The following is a 23094-nucleotide window of genomic DNA, read 5'->3' as shown; positions in this document are numbered from 1 at the left end:
TTCGCAGCAAACGACTTGGCCGACAAACCACTGGCAATAATAATTTTGACTCATCTCTCACGGTAAATTGACTCCGTCAACCCCTGCAATTCTATTTCTTGTGAACTTTCCGTGAACGCGCGGCTTATGTTTACTACTCTTCCTGTACCTGCATCATGTACTTACCCCTATATCTGCATCCTTATATCACTCCCAAATCTCCCCTAAGCCTATCTGTCTCTCTCATCTCCGGCTCTCTCTATTGATGGAAAAAGGAATGGCCTTCCTTGCTGAATTCAGGGTCCTTATAAGTATCGTTCTGGTCTTAATCCTTGTTTCTCCTGCTTCTAGCCATAAGAATAATCATCGTTGTCCTCCTTCTTCCTGTGGCAATATCTCCAACATTAGCTATCCGTTTCGACTAACAAGTGATCCACCAAATTGTGGAGAACACAGGTATGAGCTCTCATGTGATGACAACAGCCATACGTTGTTATATTTACATGGTAGTAAATACTACGTAAGCCAAATCAATTACAACAACTACACAATCCGAATTGTAGACTCAGGTATTCAGGAGGATAATTATTCCTTTATCCCTCGTTATTTTCTAAACAGTGGTAATGTGAGTACTTGGCCGGACTGGGATATTTCATATTTGACAAGCGTTGTGGCTATTGTGAATTGTGAAAAGCCAGTGACTTCGGCTTCCTCTTTCCTTTTGTACACGATTTCTACGAATTGTTCTAATATTAATAATGGATCTGGGTATTCTTCCAACTCCTCTTTATCTCAATATTCCAAACGGTACATATATCTTATTCTTTTCCGTGGAGTGAATGCGACGGATGTGGAGGAGTCGTGCACGATAGAGCAAATGTCTCTGACATCATGGCCTCATGCTGATCTTCCTTTTAATATTTCCCGATCATGTACAGACCTCCGCAATTTATTCTCATATGGTTTTGTGCTTTCATGGTGCCGACTTTATTGTGGAAGCTGCAGTTCTTATTACTACATGGAAGACGATAATAAAGTTTCTTGCTCTGTATCGGGTGAGTAATTAATAAATTTGAGATCCGAATAATTGTAATGAGATATTAATATATGTTGTGCTGATCTATATATGTTGATCTTGAATGCTTCATTATATATGTTGCTTTTGCAATTTAAGTACTTGTTCGGACCTGACTGAATTCTTGGATTTCCCACTCCAACTGATTAGCACTAGTACCATGCATTATTGTGATATTTCTTGGACAATTATTGAACTACTGGCCTCATTTTTAATTGAAGATTCGCTAATATGATTCCATTTTTTTCCCTTTTTTCTGTCAAAACATGCAGGATTAATTGGTTTCTCAGAACTAATGGCCTTTTATGTAGGTGAGTTTTCTATCTCAACCATATGATGTTAGATTATATTAGACATCACCTTTTTTACATCTCAGAAACAATTAACAAAATGAAAAGACAATTTGAAAATTTATTAACAAACTAGCTTCCCCATCTTCAATGAAAATTTTAAAATTACTTTGTCTACTTAGGACTAGTTTTACAAAAGTGATTTTTTTTTTTTTTTTAAATAACATTTGAACTTCACTCAAACAGAAAACTATCAAGATACAAATTACAATGAAAGTCAACTATCAAGCCAATGATGTACATATCATTGCAAATACTTAATTAAGACGTATCATCACACTATTAAAAAATAACATCTAGACAACTATTCCACCATTGAAGGGTATCATCAATGTCACGAGCATGCCGCGCTTAACATATGTGCAACTTCATTACCCTATCCATCATCCCACATGTAAAATTTCAGATTCTACAAAAAAAGATGAAGAAGGCTCTATATTTCCATAATTAATGGTCCCCGTGGAGAAAAAAGATGCATTCTGAAAAGGATGAACTAGTTTTACAAAAGTGATTTTGTACCATGATGCATGCGTCAGTCAATTATATTTTTTATAAGTTGACTTGTTCTAAGTCAAGATTTTGCCAAGTCATTGTGTAACGACTGATCTTTTATAAAAAAGAATATAAAAAAAAAATATATAGATGTAGTAATTCACTGAAAATTGTCCTTTCCAAGCCCTTACATATCATTAGAGCCCAGACTTGAGAAATATTGATGCGACTCTACATGAACTAGTTATTATATTTATTGGTAATGTAAATGGATAGATTTGTTTAAACAGTTTTGTTTAAATCACTTTCTTACCTATTAATTAACTGATCACTTATCTTTATTTCTTTTCTCCATGTGCCGCATACTGGCGTGTCACATCTCATTGGTAAGAATTCATATCTCTCTGATCTATTTTCTTCTTTCATCTTTTAACCCATCATTATGTATGAAAAATGAAAATAGTTTAAACTTGCAGATAAGATAAAATATATTAATTATAAACACACGAATATGTATGTGTATATATATATATATATATATATGTATGATATACAAAAAATTATTTGTACAGACATAGTATGTGCAATCTCCATACAATATTATTAAAACAACAAAATTATATTCATCATCTCCACATATCATACAGTACTATACTTATTTTTATTTATTTATTTTTTCTTTTACCAAACATGTGGTGTATGGATGATGAGTAGAAGAATTCAATTAGTTTAAGAATAAAACAAAAGAAATAAAAAAATATATTTTAAAAAATAAAAAATATATTTAAATAAATAAAAATAAGTGTGGTATGTTAGAATGATGAATACCAAAGCTCTTTTTAGCAAAAAAAAACGTTGGCCCCACCTCTAAAAAGTGACTTTGGCATGCACAGGTTCTTTTTAAATGGACTGCCCAGGACTTGCACTTCCTAAGCTTGTATATAGCATTATTACTTATATATAAATAAATATTATATATAAATATATATAATATTTATTTATATATATAAGGGTTGACGTGTTATATATCTCTGATCCAGTTAACATATCACATCGTAAGCGTCTTTTCACTTTGATAAAATTCTATTAAGTTACTTAAAACTTGTTACAACAGATACTCTTTGAGGATCATAAGATAAAATATGAGAAGTGAAATTTCTAAAAATTAAATAACTACTACCATGAAAAGCTTTAAGATACAATTAATATGTTGACCAAAACTCTAGATTTCATGATAGGGTCTATATATATTGACCTCATTTTTAATTGAACATTCGCTAATGTGATTCCATTTTTTTTTTCACTTTTTTTTTTTTCTCTGTCAAAACATGCAGGATTAATTACTTCCTTAGTACGACTGGCCGAAAGGGTAGGTGAGTTTTCTATCTCAATCATATGATGTTAGAAGTATATTTAACCTTGTGCGCGGGCATCTGTGATTTCAAACTGTTGGATTATATTAGACATCACCTTTTTTACATCTCAGAAACAATTAACAAAATGAAAGACAATTTGAAAATTTTAAAATTACTTTGTCTACTTAGGACTAGTACTTTTACATAAGTGATTTTATTTTTTATTTTTTATTTTTAATAACATTTGAGCTTCATTCAAACATGAAACTACCAAGATACAATTACAAAGAGAGTTAACTGTCAAGCCAATGATGTACATATCATTGCAAATACTTAATTAAGGCACATCATCACACTATTAAAAATAACATCTGGACAACTATTCGACTATTGAAGGGTATCATCAATGTCACGAGCATGCCGCGCTAACATATGTGCAACTTCATTACCCTATCCATCATCCCACATGTAAAATTTCAGATTCTAGAAAAAAAGATAAAGAAGGCTCTATATTTCCATAATTAATGGTCCCCGTGGTGAAAAAAGATGCATTCTCAAAAAGATGAACTAGTTTTACAAGAGTGATTTTGTACCATGATGCATGAATCAGTCAATTATATAGATGTAGTAATTCTCTGAAAATTGTTCTTTCTAAGCCCCTATAGATCACTAGAGTGGGCCAGACTTAAGAAATATTGATGCGACTCTACATGAACTAGTTATTGTATTTATTGGTAACATAACTGAATAGATTTGTTTATACATGCAGTTTTGTTTAAATCACTTTCTATATATAATTAACTGATCACTTACCTTTATTTCTTTTCTCCATGTGCCGCAGCTTATTATACTACTGGATTAGTCAAGCCCATGCGTAAGAATTTATCTCTCTCTGATCTATTTGTCGTCTTTCATCTTTTAACCCATCATTATATATTAAACATGAAAATAGTTTAAACTTGCAGATAAGATAAAATATATTAATTACATACGTACGCATTTGTATATATGTATATATATATATATATTGATATACAAAAACTTATTTGTACAGACAATCCCCACACAATATTTTTAGAAGAAGAATTATACTAATCATCTCCACACACCACACACCATACACTACACTTATTTTTATTTATTTATTTTTACATGGTATTAGAATAGAGATCCTAAGTTTAAATCTTGATTCTACACTTTCAATTAATTAAATAGTCCATGTGTTAGTCCAACCTGCTTATTAAGGGATAGTCTGACCTACATGTGAGGAGAGTATTAAGATAAATATAAATAATTAAATCTATAACCATTTGATACAAGTGACAGTTTTAAATTAACAACTAACACTTGGGTTGTTCATTTATTTGGGCAATCAAAAAACACAACTCTTGATGTTATAAACAAATATATAATTAGAGAGTACAAGTATTAATGGCAATCATCATGTTAGTTACAAATCCAAGATATGTTAATAAACTTATTGATTATGGACCTTTGACATAATCAGTGAGGAAATATTTACAGGATGATTCTCCAAGCCAGAGAGTCAAAGAATGACTCGAAAGTACTCTACTAAATTTATCCTTTTAGTCAATACGACTTCGAATAATTTGGATCAATAAACAAGTGTAAGATGATTGTACTGTAATTTTTCTGATTTGTAGTACCATTATTGATACGCTTAATTCTGAGGATTAATGTTGAACTTATCTTTAAGATCACGAAACTTAATTCTTGCTGATCAATGACACATGAATATCACATTAAATTGTTTATTTATTTTTATTTATTTCCTATAAAAATAAATTCCAAATAGTCATTCTTGTAATGATATATACTAGGACTACAGTTACTGATCATAGTTAGCTTGCATTATAATAATGGCCTGATTGTTAATTATTGAATTCAAACGCTCCCGTGAAACTTTCTTTTTTTCGTCAAACCTGCAGATCATCTCATAATCCAACATGTGCCTTATATGTATAAAATTGGTGAGTCTTCTATTAGATCGATGTATAACACAATTAGGCTATTAGATCAATGAATGCATTCTATGCATGTTGGCACATTAATTGATTCTTTTACTTCTTTTGCAGATAATTTAATAGGTTCGGCACTTGTATTAATTGGATTACTGCTGGGTAAGAATCTCATGTATTTCTTTGTTTTTATCTTTTTTAATTGTTTTAATAAATTAATCATTCCTTAAACTACGAAATAAGAAATAGTTAGACATCATTATTAAATTGACATTAAAAGTAAAAACTGTGCCAAACCACAAGAATTTTGAAATGGAAATTAAATGAATAGGATCGCTTTCGTATAATTACTTTTGTGTTTTCATTTCCAGAATGGCGTCTGCCAATTAGTGTATTAGGTGCTCCATTCGTGATTGCATTTTTGATACATAAATGGCGAAGGAGGCACTTATCCATGTACGACAATGTTGAGGAATTTCTGCAAGCCCAAAACAACCTCATGCCAATAAGGTACTCTTTCTCAGAAATTAAGAAAATGACCAAAGGTTTTAAAGAAAGTTTGGGTGAAGGAGGATTCGGCACAGTTTTTAAAGGAACACTTCGAAGTGGACATCTTGTAGCAGTAAAGATGTTAAACCAATCCAAAGCAAATGGGCAAGATTTTATCAATGAAGTAGCGACCATTGGAAGGATCCATCATGTGAATATAGTGCAACTCATTGGTTTTTGTGTTCATGGTTCAAAGCGTGCCCTCATATATGAGTTCATGCCCAACGGATCTCTAAACAAACACATTTTTTCATCAGAGGCAAATATCCTCAACTACAATAAAACATATGATATTGCTTTAGGAGTGGCTCGTGGGATTGATTATTTACATAAAGGATGTGATATGCAAATCTTACATTTTGACATTAAGCCCCACAACATTCTCCTAGATGAGAATTTGAACCCCAAGGTTTCGGATTTTGGCTTAGCAAAATTGTACCCTGTGGAAGATAGTATTGTTCCTTTGACTCAAGCAAGAGGAACGTTAGGATACATGGCTCCTGAAATGGTTTACCAAAACATTGGAGGCATTTCATATAAAGCTGATGTCTATAGCTTTGGAATGTTGTTGATGGAAATGGCGAGTAGAAGAAAGAACTTGAATCCATTTACTGAACATTCAAGCCAAATTTACTTCCCCACTTGGATACATGATCAATTGCATGATGGAAAGATTATAGAAATACAAGATGCTATTGAAGATGACAGGAAAATATGTAAGAAGATGATGATAGTCGCATTATGGTGCATACAATTGAAGCCTACCGATCGTCCATCAATGAACAAAGTCGTCAAAATGCTTGAAGGAGATGTTGAATGCTTACAAGTTCCTCTCAAGCCTCTTCAGCCATCACCAAATAGAGAGATAAAGGGTGCTAGAGATAATTCAAATCAAGCTTCATCGTCAATTCAGTCACACCACCCTTAATACTTGGAAAGTTTGTAAGTTGGCCTCTAACTTACTCTTGGATATTGTTTATATCGCTTTGTATAAACAACATATTCTTTTTATAAATATTATTTTGATCATGAAATGTCTAATGATACATGATGAGCATTCGGTCACTTGGACGACATGTGTTGATTATTTGTTAATTTTGCATGTTCAACATGTACTATTGAGCATGATACATGAAAATATATCATTTTTGTATGAAGCATATTATATGTTAAGAAAAGAAGCACAGATCGTGAAATTTGTTTTGTCATGAGCATAGCATGAGAAACATTTTTGTCACGACACAATACTATGATGGAGAAATATCCTGGTGAAACTCCTTTGGCACTCTAAAATGATAAAAATGGAGTAGTAACCTTTAAGTTAACAAAAAACAGTCAACAAGTTTCAACTAGTTCCACTTTAAAGGATCCCAGGGCAAAGTCAAGTTATGGCATCTAATGCTAGTTTATGAAAAGTTACAATCAATGCATTGAAAGTTATATCTAAGCAACTTTGATGACATAGTATGAACTGAAGTTGTGCTATGGTCACTGGTAGGTACTCATAATGCAAGTAGAGAGCCGTGATGATACTGTATGTTAATGATGGTTCTAATAAAAGAAATGGTATGTTTTGAAAAGATGAAGTACGGAATATTCTCTCTAAGAAAATGTGCATCAAAACTTTTTTTGAAAGATTGTGAGGAATCTAGATCAGAGACAAATATAGTTTTTTACTCTTGCATGCATGCATGCATTATATGTTTATTGTCAATCATTTTTATATTATATATGTGTATGCTAGTTGTTAACGTACTAAGATTTTAAAGAATCTCACTATAATAGTCCCAACTACCATTTTAAGATAGAAGTTGTGACAGGTCCAGAAGATGGTGATGAATTCCAACCCCTAGCTAAGGATGATTAAGGACAAGCCAGACCCTAACCGTCAACTAGAGTTGATTGTGATGTTCCTAGAAATGGTTATGATTACCATTCAGCGCATCTGAGAGATGCTTTGAAATTGTTTTTGTTTTGAAAGCTTCTGATGAACCCAATCTGTAATAAGTAGATATAATCTCCATAAAAATGTTTGAACTATTGTGTTGCACTTGGACATCTACTAAGTAAGGCATTAATTATGTTTTAATTAAGCGTTGGGATGTTTAGTTAATTTTGGTGTAAACTTTTTTATAAGTTGCCCTTTCTATTACGAATTATTACATACTGTTAGAAGAATGCTAAGATACATTGCATGTTATCTATCATGGATGTGAATATGTAGCCTTGTGTTATATGTCCTAATACTCCAAATCTTCATTCCATCTAGAGCGAAAGTTGGGAGGTGTCACATGGTGGTATCAGAGAAATTATGTCTCTGGATAAAACCACATGTCATGGGGATATTGTACCAGAATGTAGGTTTGAATCATTAATTCGATTAGGCTTGAATTGTTAAAGTTTAAAGCTCAATTTGATGTACACTTATCTTAGAATTTGGAAGCTTAAAGCAAAATGGTACGTGACAGACGAGAACAAAATGACGATGGATCCAATAACCGAAGAGAGAAAGACCATTCGTTGGATGGAGGACACATGTTGGTGGATGCAATCCATCAAATGACTAAAACACTAAAACAACAACATGAGTTGTTTCTTACACAAAATCAACAACATGAGGACACATGTAGAGATTCCGAAGGCACAGGTTATTATATAAGAAAATGATAAACTTACTTCTTATTAACAACTTGTATACTACTATATAATAAAATAATATTATTTTAAATTTTATTTTGACTTTTTTTATGATTTGATGTGTTTAAATATAATAAAAAAATATTATTATATTTAAAATTGTTTATAAGTTGTGAATGGGTTGTTAGTGTATCACTACCCATATATTAGTTATGTCGTCCCTCATTTCCACTTCACATTGCAATTTATTCAACTTGCTTCACTTTTTTAGTTATTTCACATCTCCGAAACAAGTTACTCACAATTGCTTACACTAATCATGATCAAACGCTTTTTGTTTTCCAGGTAGCCATAATCGAAACTTAGGCCTAATTTGATTATATACCATCTCATCTAATCATTACAATTTTTTCAAATTTTAACTTTTAAATAGAATATAATAAATAATTTAATTTTTTCAAATCTTAAAACAAAGACAGTGTTAAAAATTTAAATTTTAATAATATTTTATTTAATTTTTATCTCGATAAATAAATAAATTTAAAAATAAAAGTCGTGAACTTCTCGTACGCCATGGTGTGATTAGACACCCACTTGTAAGTAGTAAAACACGTGTCAATAGACCTGGACGCCATGGTGACCTCAACTTAAGAGATCCAAGTTGATAGCAAGTGATCTAAATCACAAGAACTTAATATCTAAAATGCGAATAACAAGTACTTTTAAACGCAAACAAGCAAAATACGAATGTATTATTACAGGACTTGGACGCAAATTTATCTCCTAAAAAGGTACAGATCATCGCCTAGCTATTAAGGCCAACATACCAGCCTCAAAAAGCTTCCATTGGGAGCATAAAAGCTTCCCTTATACATACAACAAACAGGAGATCGATATAATAGCTCAACTCAAATACTTTTCCTGAACCATAGATAATTTTCTATTCAATCATAACCAAAACTTAAATAAAACATGGCTTTTCTCAATGCAACTTAATGAGCTATATGGCCTCCTTGCCGTCAGCGGCACGAAGTGAGCCTAGTTGAACTGGAGCTTGAGTTCCAACCACCTTTGATGATCCATAAACAGCCAGGTCAACACCCTGAGCCTTCTCTTTCTCAATCTGTTCCTTGATCCAAAAGTAGGTAAATCTCAGGCCATCCTGCAACATAGCGTATTGAGATATGCAATTAGTGGGTGAGCAAATCTTGGTTTAGAACCAATAAAACACGAAGGTAACCTTATTTTTGACACAAACTTGGGATTTATTAGGAAACCTTAAACGCAGGAAAGTAACCCGCATTCTATAAATACCTTCAACTTCATTGTCGGAGCCCAACCAAGTTTCTCTTTGATAAGTGTGTTGTCTGAGTTACGACCACGGACTCCCTCTGGGCCAGGAATGTGGTGGATAGGGAGCTTCTTGTTCTCAAAGCTAAGAACAATCTCAGCCATCTCATTCATGCTAACCATCTCATCACTTCCAATATTCACAGGCTCACGGAAGTCCGACTTTGTCAATCTAAACACAAGAGTTGATTATAGGGCAGTTAATTCATGAGAAGTGGGAAGATATAATTTCAGAACTCAAACATGCAAATTGGTATTTTATGAACGCCCTATCATAAATTTTTCGTGTTAAACAAAAAACTGGGTACAACAAACAATTATTACACAGTCTGGGCCCCGTTGACATCCTAAAGAGTCACATTTGTATATTCATTTACAAGTGATATTTTAAAAAACAACCCTATATTTACTCTGAATTTGTAATGATGTGACCTCAATCCAGAATTTTTTTTTTTCAATAAGTAAAATAACAAAAGGAGAGAGTGGAACAAGAAAATCCAGAATTGTTAAATAAATACAATAAATGTCAACATTATAACAGATAGAAGAATCTCATCAATGAGAATATGAATTTCAGCTATACAAGCTATAAGGACATCAAGCACTTACCTAAGTACACCTTCTACACATTCATCAATGAAGGTGAAGGATCTGGTCTGAAGTCCATCTCCCCACATCTCAAACTTATCAGTTGAAGTGAGAGTCTTTCTACAAAACGCAGCTGGGGCCTTCTCTCTCCCACCTGTACAACAGATATAACCAAGTAATAAAATTAGGAAAAATCCAACAAGCAACAAATCAATGCATATTTATTAGTTACCTCTACAATCAAAAGCTTACCCTTCCATGTTCCAAAAGGACCATAAATGTTATGGAACCTTCCAATACGGCACTCTATGCCAAAATCTTTGGTGTAGTGCTTGCACAACTCCTCTGTTGCAAGCTTCTCTAATCCATAAGCATCTTGAGGCTAAACCCAGGTGTAAAAGTTAACTCATTAACTCTATCCATAACGTATGAAGGAAAACTATTAGACTAAAACAAATGTGACCACTAAGAATAACTAACCTCAGCAGGCCAGGCATCAGACTCTTTCAAGCTCACGTTAGTTTCCAATTGCTTAAATTCAGGGTAGATACAAGCACTAGAGGCATAGAAAAACCTGCACAAACCCAGTTATCAAAATTAAATACAAAAAAAAAAGACATATATGTCCACTCAATGGAGAAATTCCATGTGCAGCATGTGCAATTTGTTCACGGGGAGTTCGCTAGACCAAGTATTGAGTATCACAGACAATTCACCTCTTAACCCCATTGACCCTGGCAGCCTCAAGCATGTTGAAACTGATCATTGTGTTGTTATACATGATAACCGAGTGGTTGGACTGAATGAAGCCCATCCCACCCATATCAGCGGCAAGATTAAACACATGGTCAACTCCCTCAGTGACCTTCAAGCAATTGTCCATGACCCTCAAGTCCACAAGGTGGAATTCATGACAGAACATGTCTTCAGTCATGTGCTCATTCTTCTTCCAATCAGAAGCAATAATGTAGTGGCCCTCACTCTTCAAGCGCCTGGCAATGTGGGAGGCGATAAAACCACCTGCCCCAGTAATAGAAATTCGGAGCTTCTCTGTCGGCCAGTATGGTTCCCTCTCAAGATTCTCATAGGTGTATGCACCATAGGCGGTTTCCCCTGTGCTCCCCATTCTGCAATATTTGGATATCTAAGAAAGCATTAGTGGTAGAATTTACCGCGTGTTCTGGATTAGCACAAAATATCATAACTTCTTACACCTTAGAATCCAGATTTTGGAAATCTTAACAACTAATCATGACTGAAGCAAAAAATAAATCCCTAATTCGTGCATCTTCCAAGCAATGACCACTTCTCAGAGAAACTATAAAAGCAAAACAAGACTGCTAACTAACTCAATTTCGAAATTAATGATTACATTTCTAATGAAAAGAAGTCCTAGAATACCACTGAAACCCTCTGAATTTAAACAATGAATTTGACCAGAAATTTAACGAAAAAATGGGGGAAGGCAGCTGGCAAAAAGGACCAAGTTTGATGACGCAATTCGAGGAAAAAATAATTTTTCGAAATGTGCGGAACTGAATTAAAATTTTGAAAGGAAGAATTATTCAGGAAGAGAAATATTTATAACAGGGTAAAAAGGGGATGCAGAAACATGGCAGAGGAAACAAAATACAGAGAAACATAATACAAAAATTTAAACATTTTTCGAAAAGAAAATCAAGTTTGCTAGAATGATGAAGCTAAGTTTTCCACGAAAACTAGCATCCAGTAGAAAAACCAAAAATGTAAGGAGTTTAAAACAAACCCATGAACAATTTGAACTCCAAAACCAGAAAGGGAATGCTAGGAACTAATTGAACAACATATATGAATCACGAGAGGAGGGAAGGGAGAACAGCGAGATTCAGAGAAAAAAAAAAAAAACCAACAAAACACAGTTGAGATTTTGACCTGAAAAGCCTTGAACTTGTGGTATAGACGCAGTGCAAATAGAGAAGATAATGTTGAAGAGGAAATTCTTCGTGAGAAGACGAATGGGCGTGGTTCCGGAACCAGTGATGGTCCTGCTATAAATAGAACCCAAGACACAGCAGATAATAATGAGGCCACTCGTTCCGAGTGAATATTCTATTTCTTCGTAATTGATTGAGAGAGAGATAGAGAGATTTCATATTTTAATACTTCGGAATAAATAATAAATAAAGAGAAACGATATAACTAAAAAATAAATTTATAAATTGATATAATTTTATATAATATTTTAAATTTATTTTATAAAAAAAATAATTTTAAAATTTAATTCTTTATATTAAATCACGTTAATTTATAAATTTATTTTTATGAAAAGTCTTTTTAACTAAAATATTTCTCATAAATATTCATCTTCTTATAATTAAACCCCGAATTAAATATTAGGAGTCCTATTTGGATTGCCGTTCAGAAATATTTTCAATTGTTTTCTCTAAATTTATATTTCAATAAATCTTTTATCTAGAAAACTTAACGAATGTCTTATATTTAAATATGAATAATATTAGTATGTTCTCTTATTTTGTTTACTCATTTTAACCGTTAATGTATTTAATTTTTTTTTAAAAGATTAATTATTAATTAAGAAAATAACTATTAGTGTATTAGTATTTTTTATTTTTTAAAAATATTTAAATATTTTTAAAAAAATATTTGAAATAAAAAAATAAATAAATAGAAAAGTATAATTAACACTGCACAACAAATGAGTAAATTGAGGATATAGTAACACTAACCTTTAAATATTGAGATAAACAAGTCTAGTCTAGCACATGGGCGTCCTTGCAATAGCTTTTTCATAATAAATGATGGGATCCCAAATAATAATTTTTTTTGGACAAATGGCAATATATTAAGATAATTAAAAAAAAAATCAATTATTAGAGACTAAACTATTGAAAATATAAGACATCAGAAAATGACTCCTAACAAGTTGAGTAGTGATCTTCCCAAGATTGAGACATTTGCTAATGATTTTCATGTTTTATGTTGTAAATTGGATGGGTAGTGTGAAGCTCTTAGCAAAAAGATAACAAAAAAAATTAAAAAGCTCAGATCTAGCTGTGGGGCAATGGCATGTGCGATCCACATGGTTGGTAAAAATGGAATCTAGTCAGTCCAAAATGTGGAGTTGGACAAGGCACATGTACAATATATTCAAGGAAAGTATATACAAAGAGAAATGATAGCTGCAGTTATGAGTGTATAAATATTGTATAATTAATTTAAAAAAAGTAAAAAAATACGGGACCATATAAAAAAATTAATTTTTTTAACAATGAATTCTATTCTTTTTTAAAATGATTATATGGTACTTACGCACTCCATAATTATATATAGCAATACTCATAAGAAAAATAATTTGTACAAATTTAGAACGTGAAAATCTAATATAAACCGTTTGAAAAAAAAAATAGAATCCACGTGTATATATATATTTAATATATTTCCTTTTTTTAATAATTTGCTTAAGATTTTCGTATTTACAAACCGTATCCAACGTTACTCTTTTGCCTAACTTTCTTAAAAATATTTGGATTCTAGAAAAAACAAAATAGACTCTTGAATAATGTAGGATGAGAGATTGAAAAATAGGTAAGATTGTAAGAGTTTTTCTACTTTTATTATTATTTTTTATTATTTCAAACTCTAATAATCAAGTTAGTTACCTATTTATCAGTGATTAAGAAAGAAGTAATCTATATTACGTTACCATTTTGTAATGCCAAGTTGGCAACCTACCTCTCCACTAACAATTTATATACATTCCTACTAGCCAACGGGGGCTATAGGCCCAGCCCGCCATCACCTGCCATTATAATATTTTTTTACTCTTTTTCTTAGTAATTTTCATAATTTTTTAAAATTTATTATATTTATTACTTACATCTGATCTTTGAAAATTATTTAAAAATTATTTTTAAAGATATTATCTGATACAATAATTTTGAGATGTGCAAACTCTTGTACAGTTTCTTTAAAAGAAATCGGAACTTCACCCAAGATCAACATGAGTGTTTTTTTTTTTTTAACAATAATAATAGATCCAGTTGTGAAATATTTAAGTATTACGTAATCTTTTTTAAAAATAGTGAAATTTATTATTAAAAATTTAATTTTTTATCATATAGATATATATTTATTTATTTTTTTCAAAAGAAATTATACTGCATTATACATTTTACGACTGCAAATATCATTTTCCTATTTTATTTTATTTTTTAAAAGAAAATTGTGGGAGTAAAACTATATTTAGGTTACGTTTGGATGTTGAGCTGAGCTGAACTAAACTAAGCTGATATCAATTCTTTATTAATAGTAGTAAGTTGAAATGATAGAATGAATTATATGGAGTCTATTTAAGATGAGTTCAGATGTATTTAAATATTAAAATGAATTTAGTATTATTGATAAAAAATTTAAAAAAATTGTGGATCTCATGTGTAAAAATATATCGAGTTAAAAAAAATTATAGATCTTACATATAAAAAAATTTTAAATAAAGATGAATTTAATAATTTAAAAATTATTTATTTAAATTTTAAATTCTATTTAAAATTAAATTAAACTGAATTAACGTAAGTGCATCAACAACCAAACTATCACTAAATCTATCACTATATCTTTCTAGATGAATTTTCTTAAATAGTAGGGAATAGCGCTAGAGTTTGGACATATGGGCAATGTTAGGGATCTCGTTTATTTGTCCTGCCTTACTTTTCTTTTTATTTTTTTGAAAATTTTTTTTATAGAAAGATAAAGAAAAAAGTTTTAATTATATTATGAATTTTATTCATTTTGTCAAAATATTTAAAAGTGTTAAAAAATAATATAAAAAAAACAAAAACAAAAAACACTTTTAAATATTTTTTTCAAATCATTTTTTTAACACTTTTAAATATTTTGAAAAAAATAATAAAATTCATAATATAATTAAACATAATTTTCTTAATATCTGTTATGAAAAAAAAAAAAAAAAGTTAAGCGGGATAAATGAACAAAATCTCCAGCAATCCCTATCATTTTCCTTGGACATAATTTCCAAAAAAGTGATGGTACTGTACGGAAAAAGAAACGGCCAGGACTCAGTGGGGACAGTAGAAGGAGGAAGATTCAGGGAAAGAGGCATGAAAGTGAAACTGTCTGGCTGGCACCGATAGAAGCTACTTGGAAACTGCTAGCCTGCTTCTCCATTGTTTGCACCTCGTCTTCTCGAACTGAATCTATTTAGGAAGTTTACAAAACCAAAAAACTTGTCTCTCTTTTTAACTTTCCTCTCTTTGTATTTTAGGCTATGACTTTTGGAATATTATCGTTAGTACACAAATGCATTGAATTAGACAAAATGGAAAGTTCATATGTATTATCTTTGATGACCCAATTATCATTTTTAATTATTTATATTTATTACCTCTTAAAATCCTATATTTATTACTATTTGTCATTCATTTTAATGATCTTATTTAAACAAAATATTCAATTTGAAAAAACTAAAGTGATAAGTGGGGGGATACAAGATGTGCTTTCTCCTTATTTTTATCATGATGCATGTATACTTACTCGATGTCAAACTATTTCATTATTATTTACAAACAATTTATTACTATTCATAAAAATAAAAAATTAACTAATATTCACAAACTATTTTTTTAGATTACTTCAACATCCCAATGTTGTTTTAATTTTTTTTTTTTTCCTTCTTAAACAGGTTAGACTAATTCTAAAGTGGATTTAACCCGTAAGGGATTGGCTCAAGTGATAAAGGTTTAGATTTCAAGGTATGCTCTCCCAGATTTAAGATTCAAATTTTCTTAAGTGTAAACAATTATCTTTATGGGTCATCAGAGTGTGAGATTTTTTTCTTGAATTATCCAATGTGTATTTACGGAAAACTCAATGTCAAAGGTTTGTATACTCCTGAGATTAGTCGGAATGTTGTTCATGGACACCCGGTATCAATAAAAAAAAAAAAAAAACCGAAATTCGATTCATTTCTTAGTAATTTGCATTTATTAATAATATAACAAATGATATTATAAGTTTTAGTCATGTGGTCTGGCTGTCCATGGAATATTTTAAGCTGAAAATAAAAGTAATGGGATAATGTCAAAATATAAAAGGAGTCACATGTGTTAATCATTTGCTGTATATCTATTAAATATTCATCAAAAGTGAATATTCTTTTGGATCGATGACTTGATGCTTTCGATTTAGATTCCTTATTCTGGGCAACTTTATTATTATTATTATTATTATTATTTTGCTTTAATTTAGTAACCTGGTTTTTGTTTTGAATCTATGTAACACTCTGATTGAGAATTAAAAATAATAATGAATGAATCTCAGATTGATTTGAAACAAATAATTATTAGTTTTTGTAACAGCTTTAATGACCCTAATTATAATATTCAAAAGTCATTTTTTAGTACGAGTCCAGATGGTCTTTACTCTTTAGCTTTCTTTGAGTTGTAATAAATGAATAAATGATATCAAGATTAATCAAAACTCGAAGTGAATGACTTCAGCCGTAATGAGAGTTATATATAATAGCCGAGTGTATAAATATTGTGTAATTATTTTTAAAAATAGTATGATTTATTATTAAAAAATTAAATTTTTATTATATAAATCACGTATTCACTTATTTTTTTTAAAATAATTACGCGACGCTTATATATTCTACGACTACAAATATCATTTCTTTTAGAGAAATGAATTTATTTGTAAGTATGTTTTTTAAAATACTAAATACATCACCCAATTAATATAAATATTTTAATTTTGTTATAATCTCAATTTATTGTTATAAACCAATTCATGAATAGCAAACCCAATACAGGATTGTAATAAAACAAAAGATAAGTCACGGATCTCATTGTGAATGATTGGAATATTTTAAGTTGGAAATGGAATGGGATAATATTGAATATAAAATGGGGACACATATTTAATTAATTATATTTTGCATATGTTTGAAACATTGGATTATTATGGATAATTATTAATATTACATATAGTCATAAAGTATATAAGCACCGTGCAATTATTTGAAAAAGAGTGATATCTACTATTAAAAAATTAATTTTTTTATGATGGTCCCTCGTATTTACTTATTTTTTTAAAGAAATTACGCAGCACTTTTACACTCGTAGACGCCAAATATTATTTCTTATGGACAATTGGGGTCTCATGTTCAGGCGGAAAGATTACTTCCCTTTAAAAGGTCGAGAATTTGAATAAGAGTTACTCTTAAAACAATAGTTTAATTCCCCATGCATTTTGATATTTGTTTTTGGGGAAAAAAAAAATTACCCTTTCAATTACCCCTCAAACTATCGATATTGGTAATTATGGCTAAACTATCAAGAAATTTCATTCTACCCCATTTTTTTCAGGTAAAAAGACAATATTATTCTTAAAATATATCGGAAATGAAAAAAATAATCCTATTTAAGTTAAAAAAATATTTTTAAATAAGAAAATATTTTCTTTCTAAAAAAATACTTTAAAAAAAAAAGTATTTTTTAAAAGTGAAATTTTTGGAAGTTTTGTTCTCAAAATGATTCTATTTGAGTAGAGAAAGCCTTGAGCCGAAAAACTTCGAAAGTTAAGCCCACGACCAAGCCCAAACTCTTTTCAGGGCTTAAGGGCTACATTGCTAATATTCCAATTTCCAGGACCGAGTCGGTCTTTTACCGAAACAGACTCAAGTCGGGTCTTCTCACTTCGGGTCACTTTATGTATTTGAACCCTCAAATACATATGATGCCGATCGGGTTCTCTAAATTCCCTCATCCCCATCTGTGAAATCTCCTTCTTTTGATCCGTTCTTACAGGTTTGTCTTTTACTTTTGGAAGGAGTTTATTTTTTTATAAGTTCAGAAATTTAGGTTTATTGCAAACTTAGGTTCATGATCAATTGTCGTGCTCAATTATAGAATAAATTTACACTGCATGATTTGTTGTCTTTCATTTTCCAATTCTCTTTTCGTTTTTTGTTTTGTTTTTATAAATTCTAAAATTAAAATAATCAGATAGAAGGAATTTAATTATCGGAGAAAAATCATATTTCTGCCATTCCCTGAGATTTCTTTTTTGATTTATTCTTTTTATTGTTTTGGGCATCTATCATACTTTTTCCCTTCTATCTATTTGGCTCCAGGGAAACGTTGGAAAAGAAAATAAACTGCGGAAGTAATGCTTTTATGTCGTTTTGGTTTTTGGATGGACGGACTTGTTCCAGCTATTTGGGACTAATGGCTTGAGTTTTTTACCCATTCCGCCATTTTAAACACAAAATGAAGGAAATAAAGAGATGTAAACATAATTGTAGTAAGTTTCTGTTTGAAATCTCAGACTAAGTACCTTTTTTTAGCAGGAGGTCTTGTACGTAGTTGTTCTTCTTGTTTTCTTGATGTAAATGATCAGATTACATTTTGTCCATTGAGTTTTTCTTCTTGCTCCAGTTGAATTATACAACTTTAAATGGCGGGCAGAGCTCAAATTCCCAATAAAAGCTCAGCGCTTATTGCGATGATTGCTGATGAGGTATGATTAATGTAGTAGTTTGCAAGTTTCTGGCCTTCTGGGTTTCTGCTTAGCAAGTTTCTAGATTATTTTTATTTTTTTTTTATTTTTTTATACAATGAACATGACTTTCATAGTACCAACTTATAGAAGTTTCATTTGAAAAAGAAATTTAAATATTTAAGCAGCTAATCAACCTCTGGCCATAGCATCGTATTGGAAGCTACATATTTAATGTATGTACTGTTGGTTCATAGTGAATAGGTCAGAGTATGCGTTTTTGTATGTTCCTATTTCTATTGTCAGACCATGTCTTTTTATCCTTTGTTATTGTTCCTTTTGGGTAGGTTCATGAAGTATAACTCAGTATTCACTACTTTAGGTTATTTAGCTCATTTAATATAGATCTTGAAAATTGTTCTCATGGATGACTTTTCATTTAGGACACTGTAACTGGCTTTTTGCTGGCCGGTGTGGGAAATGTCGACTTGCGGAGAAAGACAAACTATCTTATTGTTGATTCAAGTACGTATATGAGCCTTGTAATGCCGTATTATTTAAATCTTTCCATTTCATGGGTATTTTTACTATTAGAGCCTCATGTATGTGTGCTTGTGCGTTTTCTTTTTTTCTCTTCCAGATTAATATGTGAATTATATTTTTAAGGATGAAGTATATGTTTCAGTGACCAGAAGGAAATGTTGTCACTTGGGAATAACCCAACAGATTCTCCACTCTATAACCACTCGATCATTTTAATGTGATCATAAATAAAGTTGACAAGAGTTTTCATTGCTTGGTTTTAGGTGCTGATATGTGTTCTTTTGTTTTCGTTAAAGCTTCTGCTCGGTCTGTATAAGTACTTTCCATGATGTCTCATTAGCATTGATGTGACCAGCTTGCAGACCGATGACCTCAACTTTCCTGTTATTGAATATCCGATTAAAGACGTTCTTCTTCTTGGTTAATTCCACTGTCTCATCAGGATTCTCCAAATTCTTGCCGTAATTTCAGTTTGATGTTGCCGTCATTCATGCCTCTCATATATTAAAATAAAACATGGTAGCTTCCTGCAAATATATTTTAAATGGTTAGATTTTTTGCATTACTGGATGGTGAGGCATAATGAAAATGCCCCTGTGGTGTAATTTGTGACTCAACTATTGTCTCTAGCTCTAAAGTCTGGTCCTCATAGGTTTCTTATAATTTTATAGATACTTTTTTGTGAGATGCTTGCCTCAAAATAGTTGGTCTTCTTTTACAGAATTGAGTTGCCTATGTAACTTATCAATCATATAAAAGGGGAAAAATAAAATAAATTACTACGCTGAGCTTTTACTTTTACATCTTGAAATTTGCCCTATCTTTGAGGTGCTTCCTTGACTTATGAATTCAAATTTCCTTATTATATTCGATGTTTTGAGCTCTGTCTTGGTTTGACAGCTTTCTAAGGCCTGGATTTTGGAAGAAGTGGTACCCTAATATGTTTGGCCTTCTTGCCGAACCTCTTCAGGATTTTAGAATAACTCCTGGCCTGAATTACAGATTTTTCTCTCCATCTTGATCTTAAATGACAAAGCATATTCAATTGGGTTAACGGCATGCACTAATGGGTCAATTCATAAGCTAGAGATAGGTGGTTGTTCGAAGCTTCCAAATGTTTCCCGAGCTATCCAGTAGTTCCTTAGCTGCTTGAGCCTCAGTGTCCAACATTTAATTTAGATCACAAAAAAAATATGATTATTCATCCCCCGATATGAAAAAGCTAAGGTCCTGGATCTCATACAAAAGGTGGACCTTTAGTTAGTGTGTGTCAATGGTTTGAGGTTCTCTGTTTGATAGCTCAATACAGTGTATTCTTTCATATCTTCAGAGAAAGATTGAATAATGTCTTGAGGAAAATCCTTCAACTTTTAGATATTATGATGGGATAGAAAAAATGAAGCAGCAAGAATCAAGCTAAATTTCTGAAAGCAGGCACCTAGAGCATTAGCTTAGAGGTGCCTTTTTCATTTATGATAGGATTATGATTCAAGCCTGCTGGAAGGATGGCCCTATTTCTCTTAGAGTGCATGTTTATTTGTGATCCTAGGTTGCAAATAGCAGTAAATGTTTATTCACAATCCTTTTTTTTTTTCAAGTGAATTTTGATCAATGGAACTGATCATGAGTCACAGAAATACTGTACGAAATCAATCTGCATCTTTTTCTTTGCAATGAGTATATTGAAGATTGGTAACATACGAGCAACTTTCTTTCATATCAATTTTGTAAGCAAAGTTAATTGATGTTTATTTTCTGCACTAAATTTTTTTTGTGCACCTGGGTTCAGAAACAACAGTCAAAGCAATTGAAGATGCATTCAAAGAGTTCACTACAAAGGAGGATATTGCTATTGTTTTAATCAGCCAATATGTATGTTTCCTTCTCACACTTTGAGCATGTAGGTGGGAAGCTGAGTTGACAAAATTTATCATTTTATATTAAATTTCAGAATTTGCTACGGAAGCAATAACCAAACTGTTGAATTTTGAGGTGCATTATTTTTCATAGCATGGTTCTCTATATGCATTTGCAAACAAAGATGAGGGTTAAAGGCTGTCATTATTAGTTAAGCACGAGCTTAGGTGTTCAGTTGGTTGGCTACTTTACCAGTAATGTATTGCATATTTAGAATTTGTTGCAATTTTCCTATCCTCCAAATTTGTCGTGTGTTCTAAGATTTCATATCACAAACTCACTCCTTTGGTTTTTCACATTTCAGGTTGCAAATATGATTAGGTTTCTGGTCGATAGCTACAATAAGCCCGTACCAGCTATTTTGGAGATCCCTTCCAAGGATCATCCTTATGATCCTGCTCATGATTCGGTTCTTTCACGTGTCAAGTATCTCTTCTCTGCTGAATCTGTGGCATCAGGACGACGATGAGTATGTCTATAAGTTCCGCTCTGCAGGATGTGAACACAAAAAATTTCTAGTTAATGGCTACCTGTGCTCTGCTTTTGTGCACGCAACTGTATGCCGTGCTTTGTATTGATTGATTTATCTGAATACTTTATGTTCTCTTTTTGTGTTCAATAATGAATTATTGATGCGATATGAATTCTGGTTATGATGATTAAAGGGAAAAATTGCCATATAAAAACTTTAAAAGGCTAGGATATTTTATTTTTCATACAAAATTTTCTTCTGTCCTTTTTGTTCATTACATTTGCTTTCTCAATATTCTTTAGTGTGTATTCCCCATGTATCATCATCTAATCTTGGCAAGAATGCAATTCTTAGAAGCTGAATTAGTGGCGCATTTGTTTGTTTTTGTTTTTCCTGTGGGAGACAACCCTCAAGTTGGAGGTTCATACCTATGGAAAAGCATATGGAGGAATAAGGCTCCGTCGAGGGTCGCATTCTTTTGTTGGACAGCAGCCCTCAGAAATGTTACGGAGAGAGACACACAATAATAATGGATTGGTGTTGTATGTGCAATCGGAGTGGAGAAAACATTGATCACCATCTTCACATCTGCAGCTTGCATGCTTTCCAAAAATCAAGCAACCTTACCGTAATCATGCTATTTAAAGGAGAAATCAACTCATCATTATAGTTGGCAGATTTTTAGAAAGCCAAACAACACTACTGAAACTTTTTTTTCCCCATCCTTTGCCTTTCTGAACCCTTAACATTAACTCATTCGATTAACATATTAGAGTGTAACAAGTACCTTACTTAATGGTATTTTTCAAAACCAAAACCCTGGAGAAGACATCAAGAATGTTTGGTATTGAACCTTGATGAGTTTGGTGTGGAAAGACGGTGTCCACTGCTTTTGATGATCAAAGCATTCAAGAAATATGAAGGAAATTCATTATAAGGTTATTTGAAAAGATAGAGAAATGATATTTGCAGTCGTGAGGGTGCAAGCGACTTGTAATCACTTTGAAAAAAATAAATAAATACAAATTCACAAAAAAAGAAAATTAATTTTTTAATAATAGACCTTACTATTTTTCAAAACGATTGTACGACGCTTGCACACTTTATGACTATATGTAACATTACTTATAATAGCAAATCCAAGAGATGGTCGCACAACTGCATTTAGATCAGCCAGGCGTGGCAGTGTGACCATCCCATGGGATTGAGGAGTTTAGAATCCCTTGGAGCTGGCATTAGAAAATTGTGGAAACAGCTCCAAGTCTCTCTAAGAAAATCTAAAAGCAAGTTT

General features: G+C 31.6%; 3 protein-coding genes across 10 annotated transcripts; 2 read left to right on the top strand and 1 right to left on the bottom strand.

The window, feature by feature from the left end:
- Positions 1-65: 65 nt before the first annotated feature.
- On the top strand, positions 66-7892 carry LOC122318536 (rust resistance kinase Lr10-like). 6 transcript variants are annotated; one of them, XM_043135981.1, is made up of 9 exons: positions 191-435; positions 918-1034; positions 1327-1365; positions 3231-3269; positions 4093-4125; positions 5201-5242; positions 5348-5392; positions 5602-6721; positions 7600-7892. In XM_043135981.1, the coding sequence occupies exons 2-8, from the start codon at positions 998-1000 to the stop codon at positions 6705-6707; spliced, it is 1341 nt and encodes a 446-aa protein (XP_042991915.1). In that variant the 5' UTR covers positions 191-435; positions 918-997; the 3' UTR covers positions 6708-6721; positions 7600-7892. The 6 variants fall into 6 exon arrangements, with proteins under 6 accessions (XP_042991910.1, XP_042991912.1, XP_042991911.1 ...); XM_043135976.1 differs by having other exon boundaries at positions 66-1034; XM_043135977.1 differs by having other exon boundaries at positions 67-1034; positions 3249-3269.
- A 1219-nt stretch (positions 7893-9111) lies between these two features.
- Positions 9112-12425, bottom strand: LOC122274241 (GDP-mannose 3,5-epimerase 2). 2 transcript variants are annotated; one of them, XM_043083258.1, is made up of 7 exons: positions 12266-12425; positions 11071-11481; positions 10835-10928; positions 10607-10736; positions 10376-10508; positions 9731-9938; positions 9112-9578 (listed from the first exon to the last, which is right to left on the bottom strand). In XM_043083258.1, the coding sequence occupies exons 2-7, from the start codon at positions 11478-11480 to the stop codon at positions 9417-9419; spliced, it is 1137 nt and encodes a 378-aa protein (XP_042939192.1). In that variant the 5' UTR covers position 11481; positions 12266-12425; the 3' UTR covers positions 9112-9416. The 2 variants fall into 2 exon arrangements, with proteins under 2 accessions (XP_042939192.1, XP_042939193.1); XM_043083259.1 differs by lacking the exon at positions 12266-12425 and having other exon boundaries at positions 11071-11498.
- Positions 12426-18028: 5603 nt separating this feature from the next.
- LOC122274198 (V-type proton ATPase subunit F) lies at positions 18029-22017 on the top strand. Of its 2 annotated transcripts, XM_043083205.1 has the most exons (6): positions 18055-18180; positions 18507-18676; positions 18811-18892; positions 19315-19396; positions 21204-21286; positions 21636-22017. In XM_043083205.1, the coding sequence occupies exons 3-6, from the start codon at positions 18830-18832 to the stop codon at positions 21798-21800; spliced, it is 393 nt and encodes a 130-aa protein (XP_042939139.1). In that variant the 5' UTR covers positions 18055-18180; positions 18507-18676; positions 18811-18829; the 3' UTR covers positions 21801-22017. The 2 variants fall into 2 exon arrangements, with proteins under 2 accessions (XP_042939138.1, XP_042939139.1); XM_043083204.1 differs by lacking the exon at positions 18507-18676 and having other exon boundaries at positions 18029-18180.
- Positions 22018-23094: the final 1077 nt, after the last annotated feature.

The sequence above is a fragment of the Carya illinoinensis genome, chromosome 8, assembly GCF_018687715.1.
Source record: "Carya illinoinensis cultivar Pawnee chromosome 8, C.illinoinensisPawnee_v1, whole genome shotgun sequence".
NCBI lineage: Eukaryota > Viridiplantae > Streptophyta > Magnoliopsida > Fagales > Juglandaceae > Carya > Carya illinoinensis.
This window is presented reverse-complemented; position numbering and strand designations above follow the sequence as displayed.

What these genes read in the sequence shown, in the direction of transcription:
- LOC122274198 (XM_043083204.1), top strand. Translation starts at nt 18,830, where the DNA reads ATGGCGGGCAGAGCTCAAATTCCCAATAAAAGCTCAGCGCTTATTGCG. An exon ending in TTGCGATGATTGCTGATGAG is followed by an intron (nt 18,893 to 19,314) that starts GTATGATTAATG and finishes CTTTTCATTTAG; the next exon opens with GACACTGTAACTGGCTTTTT. An exon ending in TTGTTTTAATCAGCCAATAT is followed by an intron (nt 21,287 to 21,635) that starts GTATGTTTCCTT and finishes TTCACATTTCAG; the next exon opens with GTTGCAAATATGATTAGGTT.
- LOC122274241 (XM_043083258.1), bottom strand. Translation starts at nt 11,480, where the DNA reads ATGGGGAGCACAGGGGAAACCGCCTATGGTGCATACACCTATGAGAAT. An exon ending in TGTGTAGAAGGTGTACTTAG is followed by an intron (nt 9,939 to 10,375) that starts GTAAGTGCTTGA and finishes TCTTGTGTTTAG; the next exon opens with ATTGACAAAGTCGGACTTCC. An exon ending in CTCCGACAATGAAGTTGAAG is followed by an intron (nt 9,579 to 9,730) that starts GTATTTATAGAA and finishes GCTATGTTGCAG; the next exon opens with GATGGCCTGAGATTTACCTA.
- LOC122318536 (XM_043135976.1), top strand. Translation starts at nt 245, where the DNA reads ATGGAAAAAGGAATGGCCTTCCTTGCTGAATTCAGGGTCCTTATAAGT. An exon ending in ACTAATGGCCTTTTATGTAG is followed by an intron (nt 1,366 to 3,230) that starts GTGAGTTTTCTA and finishes CAAAACATGCAG; the next exon opens with GATTAATTACTTCCTTAGTA. An exon ending in ACGACTGGCCGAAAGGGTAG is followed by an intron (nt 3,270 to 4,092) that starts GTGAGTTTTCTA and finishes CATGTGCCGCAG; the next exon opens with CTTATTATACTACTGGATTA.